The sequence below is a fragment of the Acomys russatus genome, chromosome 4 (assembly GCF_903995435.1).
Source record: "Acomys russatus chromosome 4, mAcoRus1.1, whole genome shotgun sequence".
In the NCBI taxonomy this organism is placed as follows: Eukaryota; Metazoa; Chordata; class Mammalia; order Rodentia; family Muridae; genus Acomys; species Acomys russatus.
Window position 1 is genome coordinate 81,426,014 of NC_067140.1, and position 12,586 is coordinate 81,438,599.

Here is a 12,586-nt window from a genome sequence, read left to right on the forward strand (position 1 = left end):
GTATGGAATGTCACCACAAATAGTTTATTTCCTTCCAAGCATGTCTCCACTGATAATGAACATTTCTATGTAACATGCCTCAGGTTCCCTGCCCCACGGGGGCCAGTATTGATCAACACCTGACGAACAGAGAGGTTTCGGAGAACAGCAAGCGGAGGTACACTGGGAAAGTCCCTTACAACCTTTTCATTCTCAACGACGAGGAAGACTGCGTCAAGGCCCTCAATTGGCTGAGAAACAGCTCCATCCTACCAGAAGGTAAAGGTACCAGAACTGCAGCCTTTCAGAGCAGCGTTTTAGTTTTATAATGAGACTCATTCTTCGTCTAGTTCCAGTATATAATTAGTGCCTAATTAATTCCAACCAAGTCATTCATCTGTCATGCTTTGTTTTCCAGATTAATTTACAACTTGTTGTCATTTTTGGATACCCAGAATGTTTTCTGGGGGAAAGAAAAAGGCTTGATATAGTTTAATTATCTATAATTATTTTATTACACAAAATGAATATCCGAAGAGCAAAGCATGGCTAAAATCATTAACTAATTAAAGAATAATTTAATAAGCAAACATGTTTAGCAATTATATGGAAAATATGTCTCCCTTTGTGAAGCTGAAAAGACCCAGGAGGAGGAAGAAAGGCAGGCGTTGGAAGGGTCCTTTTCTTCTTTTCAGGACCCATTGTTCTCTTTCTTGTTGTTGTCGGCCAGTCCTCCCCACAAATAGACACATTCGAGCTGCAGACCACTTTTGAACCCAACTGTGAAAGTAAAACATGTGCACAAATGCCTGGGCCATTCAAAAGCATTTGCCAAGCAGCTTCATCATTATGTGGATCTCACTGAAATTGTTTGACTTGAGAGACAACTAGAGCCGAGCCTGGCTGCCTGTGTGTCTCTGACTGAAGCCTGGAACCTGGGAGATGGAGGAGGTCATACACTGAGCCTTCATCTCCCCTAAGGCCAGGCTGAGTCCCACAGCCAGCGGTGGCGAGAGCTGAGGTTCTCACCCTTACCTGCAGTTCACGCCAAGGATGTAAAGACCCCTCCAGGCCTTGAAAGTGGGCATCGAGTTATCTTCACGTGTTAATTATCGCTCCATTCATTAATATAGTTGATTCAGTAGAATTAAATGCAGCTCCTTCTGGTTTTCAGTTAGTGTCTCAGGTCTTCTAAAACTTCTGAAGTTAGTGTATTCACGACATGAAAGTTAATGGGTATCAAATGACGTTCATCCCATTGCTATTCTATTGGCTGACATTTTGTAGACTACTTGTCTCTAAATGTATGAATGAAGTTGACCTGTAATTTTCTTCCATATGCTTTCCTTGTCAAGTTTTTAGACTCAGGAGAATTCTAGCACCGCAAGGCGATTCTAGCTCTTGCTATATTTTCAGGGGGTTGAAATAAAGGCAACCTGAGGGTTGGATGTGACGCCTCATAAATCCAAGTGGGTCTGGAGCTCTTGGCAGAGGTGGGATGTACATAGATCCAGCAAGCAGACATAAAGCTTGTCAGAAAATATCACCAGATTTGTATCTACATATGTTTAAGCGTCCTTTCATCATCTTACTTAAAAAACAAAAAACAAACAAAAAAAAACCCCCACCATTGGTTTAATAATTTCTATATTGACCTGTGTAGGCTTCAAGACTTCCAGGACAGTTAGTGCATTGTCATTATAAAACAGTAGGAAGGAAATGTTTCAGACCTTGCAGGGCACACAGTCTTTATGCAAATATTCGTCCCTAAGGCTCAGTAAGAGAGCAGCCACAGTAATGTCTGGGCATGGCTAGGTGCCAGAAAACCTTTACAATACCAGGTAATGAGCCATGTTTGCTGAGTCCTCTTTGATCCATATAACTTGAGGCGAATTACATCAAATTATCAGACTCAAAGCTGCATATAAACTCACCTAAAACATAAAAGCCAAAGGACATGGTGTGTCCGAGGACTGCAATCCGTCCTGACAGCAGGCAGTGTTTTAACCTTGAACATCAAGTGTTTGGGGTGCTAACACTATGGAACATTAAATGGGCCTTTGAGAGTAGTCGTGCAAGCTTTTCAGGTTGGACCAATAGAAGACAAGCAAGAAGCACTTCAGTCTCCTGCCAGTGTCTTCTTGTTCTCTTGCTTCTCCAGCGTGAGGGGAGAACCTGCCCTCCTATGAGCTTGAGTGGTTGTCAGATGTGATGGCTCTCTGGAACTCACTTAAGAAAAGAGTGCTATTGAGTGCTTTTGGTTGGTTGGTTGGTTGGTTTTTGTTTTGAGGTCTAAGACTGTCTGATACCATTGTAAAGCTACTCTGAGAGCCTGCTTTCTCTTGACCACCCAAGGGCTAAGATGAGAAGTGTGTGGAAGCTAGTTCCTGGCTTAAATGCAGGCTGTTTCCCCCCAGGTCACCCAGGTAAACGTTCTTAGCACAGAGACCAGGCTTGGAGAGCACGTGTGGAACCCAGTTCAGCCTAGTTAAATTAGCTCTACAGAGAGTCCTTTGCAAGTGACTTTACGTGTGTGAAACTTTAAGAAGATAGGCGTTACCTCCTGCCTTAAGGGACTCTGTGCGTAGTTTTCCCGTAATTTAAGTCACACTCAGGCCTGTTTTTAATTAGTCCCATTCAGATCTTAGTCTTGAACTTATTTTTCTGTGCCTTCCTCCAGTACCCCACACTCCTTCCACTGAAGGATACAGAATTACTGGAGCCCAGTGTGAATCCCAGGACAGGTGTGCAGTGTGAATCCCAGGGCAGGTGTGCAGTGTGAATCCCAAGACAGGTGTGCAGTGTGAATCCCAGGGCAGGTGTGCAGTGTGAATCCCAAGACAGGTGTGCAGTGTGAATCCCAGGGCAGGTGTGCAGTGTGAATCCCAAGACAGGTGTGCAGTGTGAATCCCAGGACAAGTGTGTCTGGGATAGTCACTCAGGTGGCCACAGAAAGCACACCTACATGTGGGAGCCAAGAGCCAACAACAGACCTCTTTGAGGACTTCTAGGAATACAGCTTAGAACAAAAGCATCTTGAAAATAGAGCTTAGAGCCGTCTAACAAATCCTAGTCTTTGCAGCAAATGACAGTATGTTCAGCAGGGAGGGGAGACCCACAGGAAAAGCATTTACACTACATCCTCTGGGTCATCTTGATGACCGCTTATCTCCTAACTGAGCTCTTGTGAATCTCATCACAGTAGTTGTTTTATATAATATATTCTGATCACAGTTTCCCCTTCCTCATCTCCTCCCAGATCCTCCTCATTTTCTTCCCCATCCAACTCCACACTTTCTTTCTTCCTTTCCTTAGAACACTAGTAGGCAGCCAGGCATGGTGGTGCACACCTGCAATCCCAGCACCCAGGGAGGCAAAGGCAGGCAGATCTCTGTGACTTGGAGGCCAGCCTGGTCTACAAAGTGAGGCCAGGAAATCAAAAACAAAACAAAACCACGAAAACCCACAAACAAACAAACAAAGTCCCTACCAGGTGGGTAGTGTATACAGAGTGGATTCGCTGGACGAAAAAATGGCTCACTCTAGATACACTACCCACCTGGTAGTCACTTAGTTGCTTTCCTGGTTATCAGATCCACTGTTACAACATGGCGATGCTTGTGTTTAAATGTTTTAGTCAATGGCTTCAAAGTACAAAAATAATAATGTTGACAGTTCAGTTTTACCCAAAGAAAAGCCACAGGGTGTGCCCTTTAAGAGAATATACAAACATTTGTGGCAAATATATATGTATGGCACTGTTTATGGTTTCTGGCATCCAGTACTGGTCTCAGAATGGACCATGTTGATGGAGATACTGTGACCTGAAGAAGCTTCCCTGATGTGTGAATTTCAGTTCCTGTTATACTGGTGACAGAGACCTCACGGGTATCAGTCTTGACAAGAGAGATAGAAATCCATGCACACTGGGTGCAGTGAGTTGTGTTGAGGCATTGTGACCTTCATAAGAGCCTGGGATGTCATTAAGGAGTTGAGATCCTCTTTAACAAAGGCAGAACAAACAAGCTTTTTATTTGTTTATTCTGGGTTGGAGGTGGGGTGGGGAGCTTGAATTGTCTCCAGAAGACAGTGGACCAGACCTTGCCTGCAGGTTGCAAGCACAGTGGTTGTTCAGGGGTGCCAGCAGGGCAGCCAGCACCTAGGGCAGGGGGCGTACAGAAGCCGAGGCTCACACAGGCCTAGGGCAGGGGGAGTACAGAAGCTGAGGCTCACACAGGCCCTGGTCCTGAACACGATAGCCAAACACGTGATCACCTGACTGAGCAACAGCAGGATGTCTGAGATAAAGAGTGGTTCGCTTTCTGGATTACATCTCCTCAAAAGTCTTCGTGGTCCACGCGTGCTGCTGGAGGCCACGCTTATGTCCATGGTTCACAAAGAAGACATGGTGTCCATGATCTGTGCTGCTGTGGGAGACCCATGCTACCACTGACTGCTATGGGCAAGAAAACTTCTTTCACAGTTCTCATGACTGAGGACAAGAGACACTGAAGGCTTCTGTGACAACCTTGGTCCCCTCCTGCCCCACCCCCACCCCCAGAAAAAGAAACAGTTCAGACAGGAAGCTATTGAAGAGAGTTCTTTTAAACGTGATAAAGACGCTGAAGTGCAGCTCCTCACGGTTGGTGACTTCTGGCGAGGGGTCGGCATGGGGAGGACTCGCTTTTCTCTCCGGGGCTGGCCATTGGGAGTTTGGCCACAATCCAGTGAGTGTATGGGCAACACAAATTGGACTTACTAGGTTTTGGGGGGCAGAAGGGTGGGGGGTGGGTCTGAGAGGAATGGGAAGTGGGTATAATCAGGGTGTATTGTATGAAATTCCCAAATAATTAATAAAAATAATATGTTGGGCGAGGGGAGGGGGGAGAACGTGAGCCAATACTCAGTCTGGGCTGCCAGCTTGTGAAGGCAGACATGGGAAATAGAGTGAGTTAGCAAGTGAAGGTGGACGCTGTGCATACAGGTGTCTACCCAAGGTCACGGTTAGCTGGTTACTTCCTGGGGAATAAGAACCCCGTGAAGGGTCTGGTCAAGGGGGCAGTGGTGGATCTGTATTCCCATGTCAGCAGAGAGGAGCTGACCGGAGGAGTCAGTCTATAGGGAATAGTCAAATGAGGTGGTGCAGCCACAGGCACACGGTGGCCAGAAACGGTCAGCTTTGCATTAGAGGTCCAGCAGCGCAGCCACTTCCACTTTATTTTTAAGGTAGTTGTGAGATGGAGGAAGTCTGGCATGTCATGGTTGGTGACAGGCAGGGAAGAGTAACCAAAGATAGGGCCCTTCTCTGCAGAGTCTGAGAGAAAGAAGCTAAGGCAGAAAGCTCACCAAGAGTTGTAGGCCAGCCCAGTCTACACAGTGAGTTCCAGGCCAGCCTGAGCTTTGTTTGTGGGTTAGCAAGTCAGCCCAGCAGATAAAAGCTCTTGCCATGCAAACCCGACAGCTTAAGTTTAGACCCCAGAACCCACAGAGGAAAAAGAGAATCCCGAAAGTTGTCCTCTGACTTCCACATATGCACTGTGGCGTGCCACACCTGTGTTCATCACACACGCGCGCACACACACTTATATACACACACATACACATATACACACACATACATACGCACATGCACGCACACACATACACACACGTACACACACAACTTATATACACATACATACACAGACAGACACACATACATACACACATGCATGCCCACACAGACACACACGTACACACATGCACGCACACATAGACATACACAGACACACAGACATATGCACACACGCATACACACATACACAAGCACACACACACATACACACATGTACACAGATACACACACACACACACAATACTGCGTAATAAAGAGAAAGAAACTCTCTTATTTCTACTGGCTGTGGCAGGCTTGTCCATCTCTCCTGGGTCCACTTCCTAAGTCCTAGGAAAAGCCAGGCTTGACTTTCTTGTAGCACAGAGCGATTGATCTGGAAGGACGGTGGATAATTGGTAGCAGGAACAATGACAGTTCCAGGGAAGAGTAGACTCCCCATTGTACACACGCAGATGCCACTTGAGAGTATGGCCCTCTCCCAGCGGCTGTTTGACACCACGGTCCTCTGCTCCCACAGGAGAGCCCAGTGCCTGTGATGGAAGCAGCTGCGACTCCATTTTCTGTCCTCTAGAGTTACAGATGTCAGTTACCCCAGCCATGGGCACTGCTGCTCTGGGTTACGGAGAATAGTGAGTGACGTCACGGCTCAAATGGCGCTCTCAAGTCCAAACAAAACCAGGAGTGTTCAGCTGGTGGGGGGAGGATTCTAGCAGGACCCAGCCACTGATACATCAGAGCCATTTCTGGCATTAATTGAAACTAATTGAGATCCATCTGCTCTTACCTCTGTACTTTCCATGAAAATGAAAAGTAGCATGAAAGTAAAGTTAAAAAACAAAAAACAAAACAGAAAGAAAACCACCCTAATGGCTTGAAATGGATCAATTATTTTCATCTGTAGCTAAATACAGTTTACTACCTTATTAAAAGCATGTTTGTAGGGAGAAGGAACATTAAAATTCCAGCGCACGAGTCACCGACGACGGAACCTTTGTTATAGCGAATACATTCTTCCCTTTATGTTTGGCAGGGAAAAATGAGGCAGGTCAGGCTAGGGTCAGAGAAACCTTATGTTCTGATTTATAAAAAGCATAAAGAATATTGTCTATTTGTAGGCAAGATATGCTTTGTCAACAAGTGTTTTTTCATACTGTCCTTTGACATATTTTTTAATTCTTTCATTATCAAGCACATTCTTGATTTCATCCAGATAAAATTCCAATTAGAGTATTTTAAATCCTGGATCGTGTATCCATTTATGAGCCCAGCACAGGGCTCTGTCTGCTCTATGTGAAGCCTGCTTGCTGGGTCTCGGTGCTCTGGGCCCACCCACTGGCTGCCGAGCGACTTTGACCTCTCTGCTCTGCTTTCAGGGGCGGCTGGGGGTGGCAGAGGGGGGCCCAGGAGAGGGGGGCCAGGGAAGGGGGGTAGATAACAATAGAACCATCTTCCAGGCCTAGGATGAAGAGGTCACACAGAATCACCGTATGTCTGTTTTCGAGTGGACCTAAGAAATTGAAATCTTTGTTAAGACAGAGCAGAGCAGAGCCCGAGCCCACTCAAAGGGCAGCAGGCTTGGTGAGCCAACTGGTGACGCGAGCTTGAGCCCCGGGACCCAAGTAGGAAAGAACTGACTCCACATAGCTAGCTGTCCTCTGCCCTCCACATGCATGCCATGACAACAGTGTGCCTACACATTTCATACACACAACAACAACAATAATAATAATAATAAAAATGAGGTTTCATGGTACACACCTGTCATCCCAGCATTTAGGAGAACCTTGTCCCCAAAAAATAAAATAAAATAAACAGCCCCCCCAACCACCCCCCCCAAAAGCCGCTTCATGTTACATGTCTGCAATCCCAGGATTTGGGAGGGAGGGGCAGGAAGTCAAGAAGTTCATAGTCATCCTTGGCTATATGGCCTGGAAGAAAATCCTTGTCCAACCCACCTGCAAAGATCTTCTCATTTTCTCTCCTTTAGTTCTTGAGCTCCAAATGTGCAGCCAGACCTCTGGGTCAGGACATCCTTCCTCCTCCTCAGCTGCAGCCTCTCCAGAAGTCTCCTGCCTTCGGGGCACCGCATAGGGTCGGGAAGCTCCTGAGCAGAGCCGAGGCAGAGCAGGTCTTCCAGTCTCTGAGGAACAGAGCACCTCCTGGCCTCACCTGAAATGACTTCCCAGAAAGGCTATTGTATTGCTTTTGTGATAAATGTCTGAGTGGAAGCAAAAGCACTGTTTTTTTATTTCTTGAACTTAAAAGAGAGATTAGCTTGGCTTTCCCCTCCTACAAAGCACCTTTCCCTTAAATCTGAGGGGATTTTTCAGAGCCTTGACACTGTAAGCAGGAACCAGGATGACAAAACCAACACCTGGTCCTGCTGCAGCCAAGGTGAGGTTCTCGGTGTGATGGGCATGGTCCTGTCACAGCTGCTGGAGTACCAGTAGGTAAGGCAGTCACCATTTCCTGAAACCCACATCTTAAATGCCAGGTCCCTACCTGTCCCAGTCTGAAGTGAGGGGTAGACAGGTCACTCAGGTCTTGGTTTTAATCACCTCCCCTGCCTCCTCTCTGCCTCTGTGCTCAGCACTAAAGCACTCCGCATCTCCCATCCGCTGGGAATCTACTTGCACAGCTTGTTTCAAAGACTGTTACTGGTCTGGAGAGTGGCTTCTCAGCTCTCCTTGCCAAAGACCATCCTTGGGGCTGTCCCTTAGGACCCTGCCTCTTTTCCCAGGTCTGTAATTCAGTGAGAGGGGAATGTGGGCCTTCCATGGCAACTGCTACAGTTGTATTGCACGGTCTTTTTTTGTTTTTTTTTTTTTTTAACAAATGTTCCCAGAATTCCAGGCAGCCACCATCATTTGCCATTTGAAGGTGGGACAGCTCTTCCTTCATCTGCCACCTGTTGAATCAAGTGTGAAAGCTGGACCTGTCTCACTGGCTAAGCAAGTGGAGCCAGAAGTCTCACCATGACTAGGATTCCTTAGCATGAAACTGGCCTCAAAGGAGATCCTCCAATTTCTTACCCAGTCATGCGCTCACAGACAGGTAGACTTGAAAGCAGTACCTGACATTTTTTGTCACATCTGGGAAGCTTTCCTTCCAAATACTTGCAAAGAATCAGAATTGTCAAGCACCGAGTCCTGGGACTGCGTTGATGAAATTCACTTCTAACTAAAGCCTCTGTCTTCCCAAGAGAATGCTTCCTCAATGGGCGCATAGACCTTATGTAGCCTGAGTCTTCCTCGTCCCCTCCATGCAGGGCCAGTGTGCTCTGTGCCTGAGGGACCCCGTCCATGTCCTTTGCCACTCTCCTGGCCAAGGTGGGCAGCTGTCACCAGAGCTGGAGTGCTCTGAGCCCCCTGTCCCTGACTCACATGCCCCTAAGTTCATCTGAAATACGCTTTGAGCATCACTCTCCTTCCCCGGGACAATCTGTACCTAAGGGTCTCGTTGTCCTTTTGCCTCTGTCTCTCTCGTGCTCTTTGCCTTTCATTTCTAACTTGGTTAACTGCAACATTGACCTGATCCTTGCAATATGGTAATTATATAATGGATAAGCTCCATCTAAAATGTAGGAAAGCCCTAAAATCCGAAATCGACATCAAGGCCAGCACCACAATCTAAAGACGCTAGGAGCCTCCAGAAGCCTCCAGAAGCTCTTGAGGCCCTTTGGACACCCGCAGTCTTATGTCCATCTAAAACAGGACATTAAATGAGGGGTTCTTTGCTTCCCTGCCTTCGTTCCCATATGTGGGAATGTTATCTGACACTCAATGTTGGCTGTAGTTACATGCAACTTCGGTTACATTGAAGATTATGCAGGATTTTGTGAGCTGCACAGGGAACCCAAATCAGTTCGGGTTCAGGTGAGCGTGATTGCATTTCACAGCCCACCTGGTGACTAAGCAGTTCTTACCACACCAACTGAATGACGTTTACATTGGGGCAGCAGGAATGGCACCTCGAGAGCAAGAGGTCAACTGTGAAGAGCCGTAAGATGTAAGCTCAGCTGAAAAAATCTGCATTTAAAGAAAAAAATAGAGAGGGCACGCAAGAACAAGAAAGTGATCACCCAGGGAAAGGTGTTCCCTGGTGGGTCACACAGGCACGTGGCTGCTGCAGCCATGGTCCAGGGGCTCAGGCTATCTCTCAAGCCGGTAGCCGACCTTGACTGCAGCATCCATAAAGTGCTGATTTTGCACATGTCCAGAAGGAGAGGGCTAGGGAGTAATGGAGATTTGTACCAAGGTTCCAGAAAGCTGCTGCTAAGAATAGGCAGAGGCAGTTTTGACCGTTTCTCTGAGATGATGGATCACATGGGTGGTGATGAGGGTGTAGATTTACCAGAAGTAGATGGAGCAGATGATGATTCGCAAGACAGTGATGACGAGAAAATGCCAGATCTGGAGTAAGGAATGTTGTCATCGCCTGGATTTTGAGAAAGAAAAACAACTTCTGCAAGATTTCATACTGAGAAAATCCCTGAGTTGATGGTACTTGCCTCCTTTAACCCCCTTTTCAATCTGGATTCTTTTTTTTTTAAAGGCTTCACTAAAGCTTGATAATGTACCATTGCACGGGGCAATTTAAGTCAGCTAAGGCAATATCCTTATGCATGAACATTTCCCAGGATTCTATAAAGCAGTTGAGATCCCAGGCAACTGATACAGCAGCTCTGATGAATAAACATGTTCATCTAAGTCTTCTCTCTTCATAACACAGTTATTTACATCTTAGGAAGGTCTCGGCTTAGGGAAAGACACAGGTGTAGATCCTAGACCATGACTTGAAGGAGGCTGAGACAAATTTGCTGATATCCTAAAATGATAGCTTGCCATTCTTCCAGTGCACCCTTCAGAATTATTCCACTAAAGTTTATTTTTCAAAAATATATACATCATTGTAAGCGATCACTTGTCAGTGTTCAAGTGTATTTTAGCTAAAACTAGTGAATGCCCTAACTTAGATGGCTTTGAAGCCTGTACATTTGGTATCGTTTGGCCCTTAAGCTTTTACATCTCTTAGCACGGAGGACTAAGAAAGCTGTACAGTGTTGCTTGAGAGTATGCACATTTTAGAACAGATTTGTACGTGCACTGTCAGTATAGCAAATGAGTAGAACATGTTAATACACTGTTGGATTTTTTTTAAATTTCCTGTTTTGATTTCAGCTTATGCCCTGGCTGGCAAACCTCAATTTATGTTCATGACAGTGGGGATTTTTTAAATGTCTACATTCTTTCTAATAAACTGTTGGAAGATTAAAAAAAAAATACGCAGAGGCTGTGTGTGTGTGTCTGTCTGTGTGTGTGTGTGTGTTTAAGATTTCCTATGTGGAGTCCTGAGAGGCCACAAAGTGAAGCTGTGAAGTCAAGCTTGAGATGCCAGGACCGTGGGACATTCACAGTGGAAAGCTGAGACACGGCCCAAGAGAGAGAAGTGTGTGCGTTAAAGGTAGCAGAGCCTATGGTAGCCCAGGACTACCAAAGCCTACTGGAGCCCAGGTGATGCCACCGTAAACCCCGGGTGCCAGACACACAACAGCGGGGCTTGGTCTTTACTTTGTTGCACTGTGGCCGTTGGCCTGGGAATGTCCATCCAGTTCCATTGTGTGCTTGTAGGAGTTCAAAACTAAGATGTCTTCAATCCCAGCAGTGACTTTGGACTTCCAAGGGAAGTGAGCTTCAGTGCATTTTGCGTTGTGAGATGGGCATGAGCCTGTGGTAACCAATGGTGGAACGGCGTGGCTGGGATGTGACGCTTTCCCTGTGGGCTAGCTGTGTTACTTGAGGAGACTATGGGACCCTCAGGAAATAGGGGCATCGTGAGTTAGCACCCAGCACAGATTTCAGCCCAAGTTCTCCCCACTTTCTCATCACCTGGCTTACGAGCAGGCCGCCTCATGTGCCACTGTGGATCCTATCATTCCTCCCCTACCACAAAACTGAAGCAGAATGAACCCTTCTTCCCTTACGCTGGTTCTTTTTCAGTGGTTTCTTATGGCAACAAGAAGAGTGGGTGGGGAGTGGAGGAGAACATGAGTGAGTGAGTACAGAGGGGGGTCACGTGTTGAGTGAACATGTGCTATACTCTAGCCTGACTTACTTCCAAACCATTTATGAGGTTCTAATATACTTTGTGAGTAATGAAAATACAATCAGGTGAAAAGTATGTAAAATGAAAACTTCTAGATGAAACTGTGGCCGCAGCCATTTAATGCGACCATGGTGGCTCACGCCCCTCCCCTCCCTTGTCATCAGAAATCACTCCCCTGCTCTTTTGGCTTTAGGTGTGGCTGTGGGCCATGGCGCGCTGTGGATGTGATGTCAGCAGAGGCCTGAGGTGTCTTAAGCAGCTGTGCGCTTGCATCTTGTCATAAATAGACAACTCCTCAGGGAGTTGTCCACTCAGGGAAGACAAAGTACATGTTGGGCAAATTCATACCCAACGACAGTGCAGAGCCAGATGATGTGGGAATGCCAGCTCGCCACAGGTGTGTGCTGACCTGTGACATGCTTATCTGAGCTGCTTGGCACTCACATTGGGGTGGCTGGTAATGCAGCATTGTTGCAATAGCTGTCTGTTAGGAAACCAGCATCTCTTTTCTTTTCTTTAAAGATTTATTTATTTATTACATATACTGTGTTCTGCCTGCACATGTGCCTGCAGGCCAGTAGAGGGCACCAGATCTCATTCTAGATGGTTTTGAGCCACCATGTGGTTGCTGGGAATTGAACTCAGGACCTCTGGAAGAGCAGACAGTGCCCTTAACCTCTGAGCCATCTCTCCGGCCCCGCATCTCATTTTTTTTTTATTAGGGAATGTTGGTTCAAATTGAAGAAAGTTCTTACAATCTAGGGCTTATATCACCCAAATAGGCCATAGGCTAAAGGCTTGGTCACCAGCCTGCAGCTCCATTGGGAGGTGGCATGACCCTTTAGAATGGTGGTTCTCAACCTTCCTAATGCTGTGACTCTTCAATAC

At 46.5% G+C, this 12,586-nt stretch overlaps 1 protein-coding gene across 1 annotated transcript in view; it reads left to right on the forward strand.

The window, feature by feature from the left end:
• The window catches only part of Cfap61 (cilia and flagella associated protein 61), a 272,515-nt gene that overhangs the window by 181,646 nt on the left and 78,283 nt on the right, over positions 1 to 12,586 (forward strand). Inside the window, exon 20 of the mRNA XM_051144932.1 lies at positions 84 to 258. Within this exon, the coding sequence (XP_051000889.1) occupies positions 84 to 258 (175 nt within the window). The remainder of the gene's footprint in view (positions 1 to 83; positions 259 to 12,586) is intronic.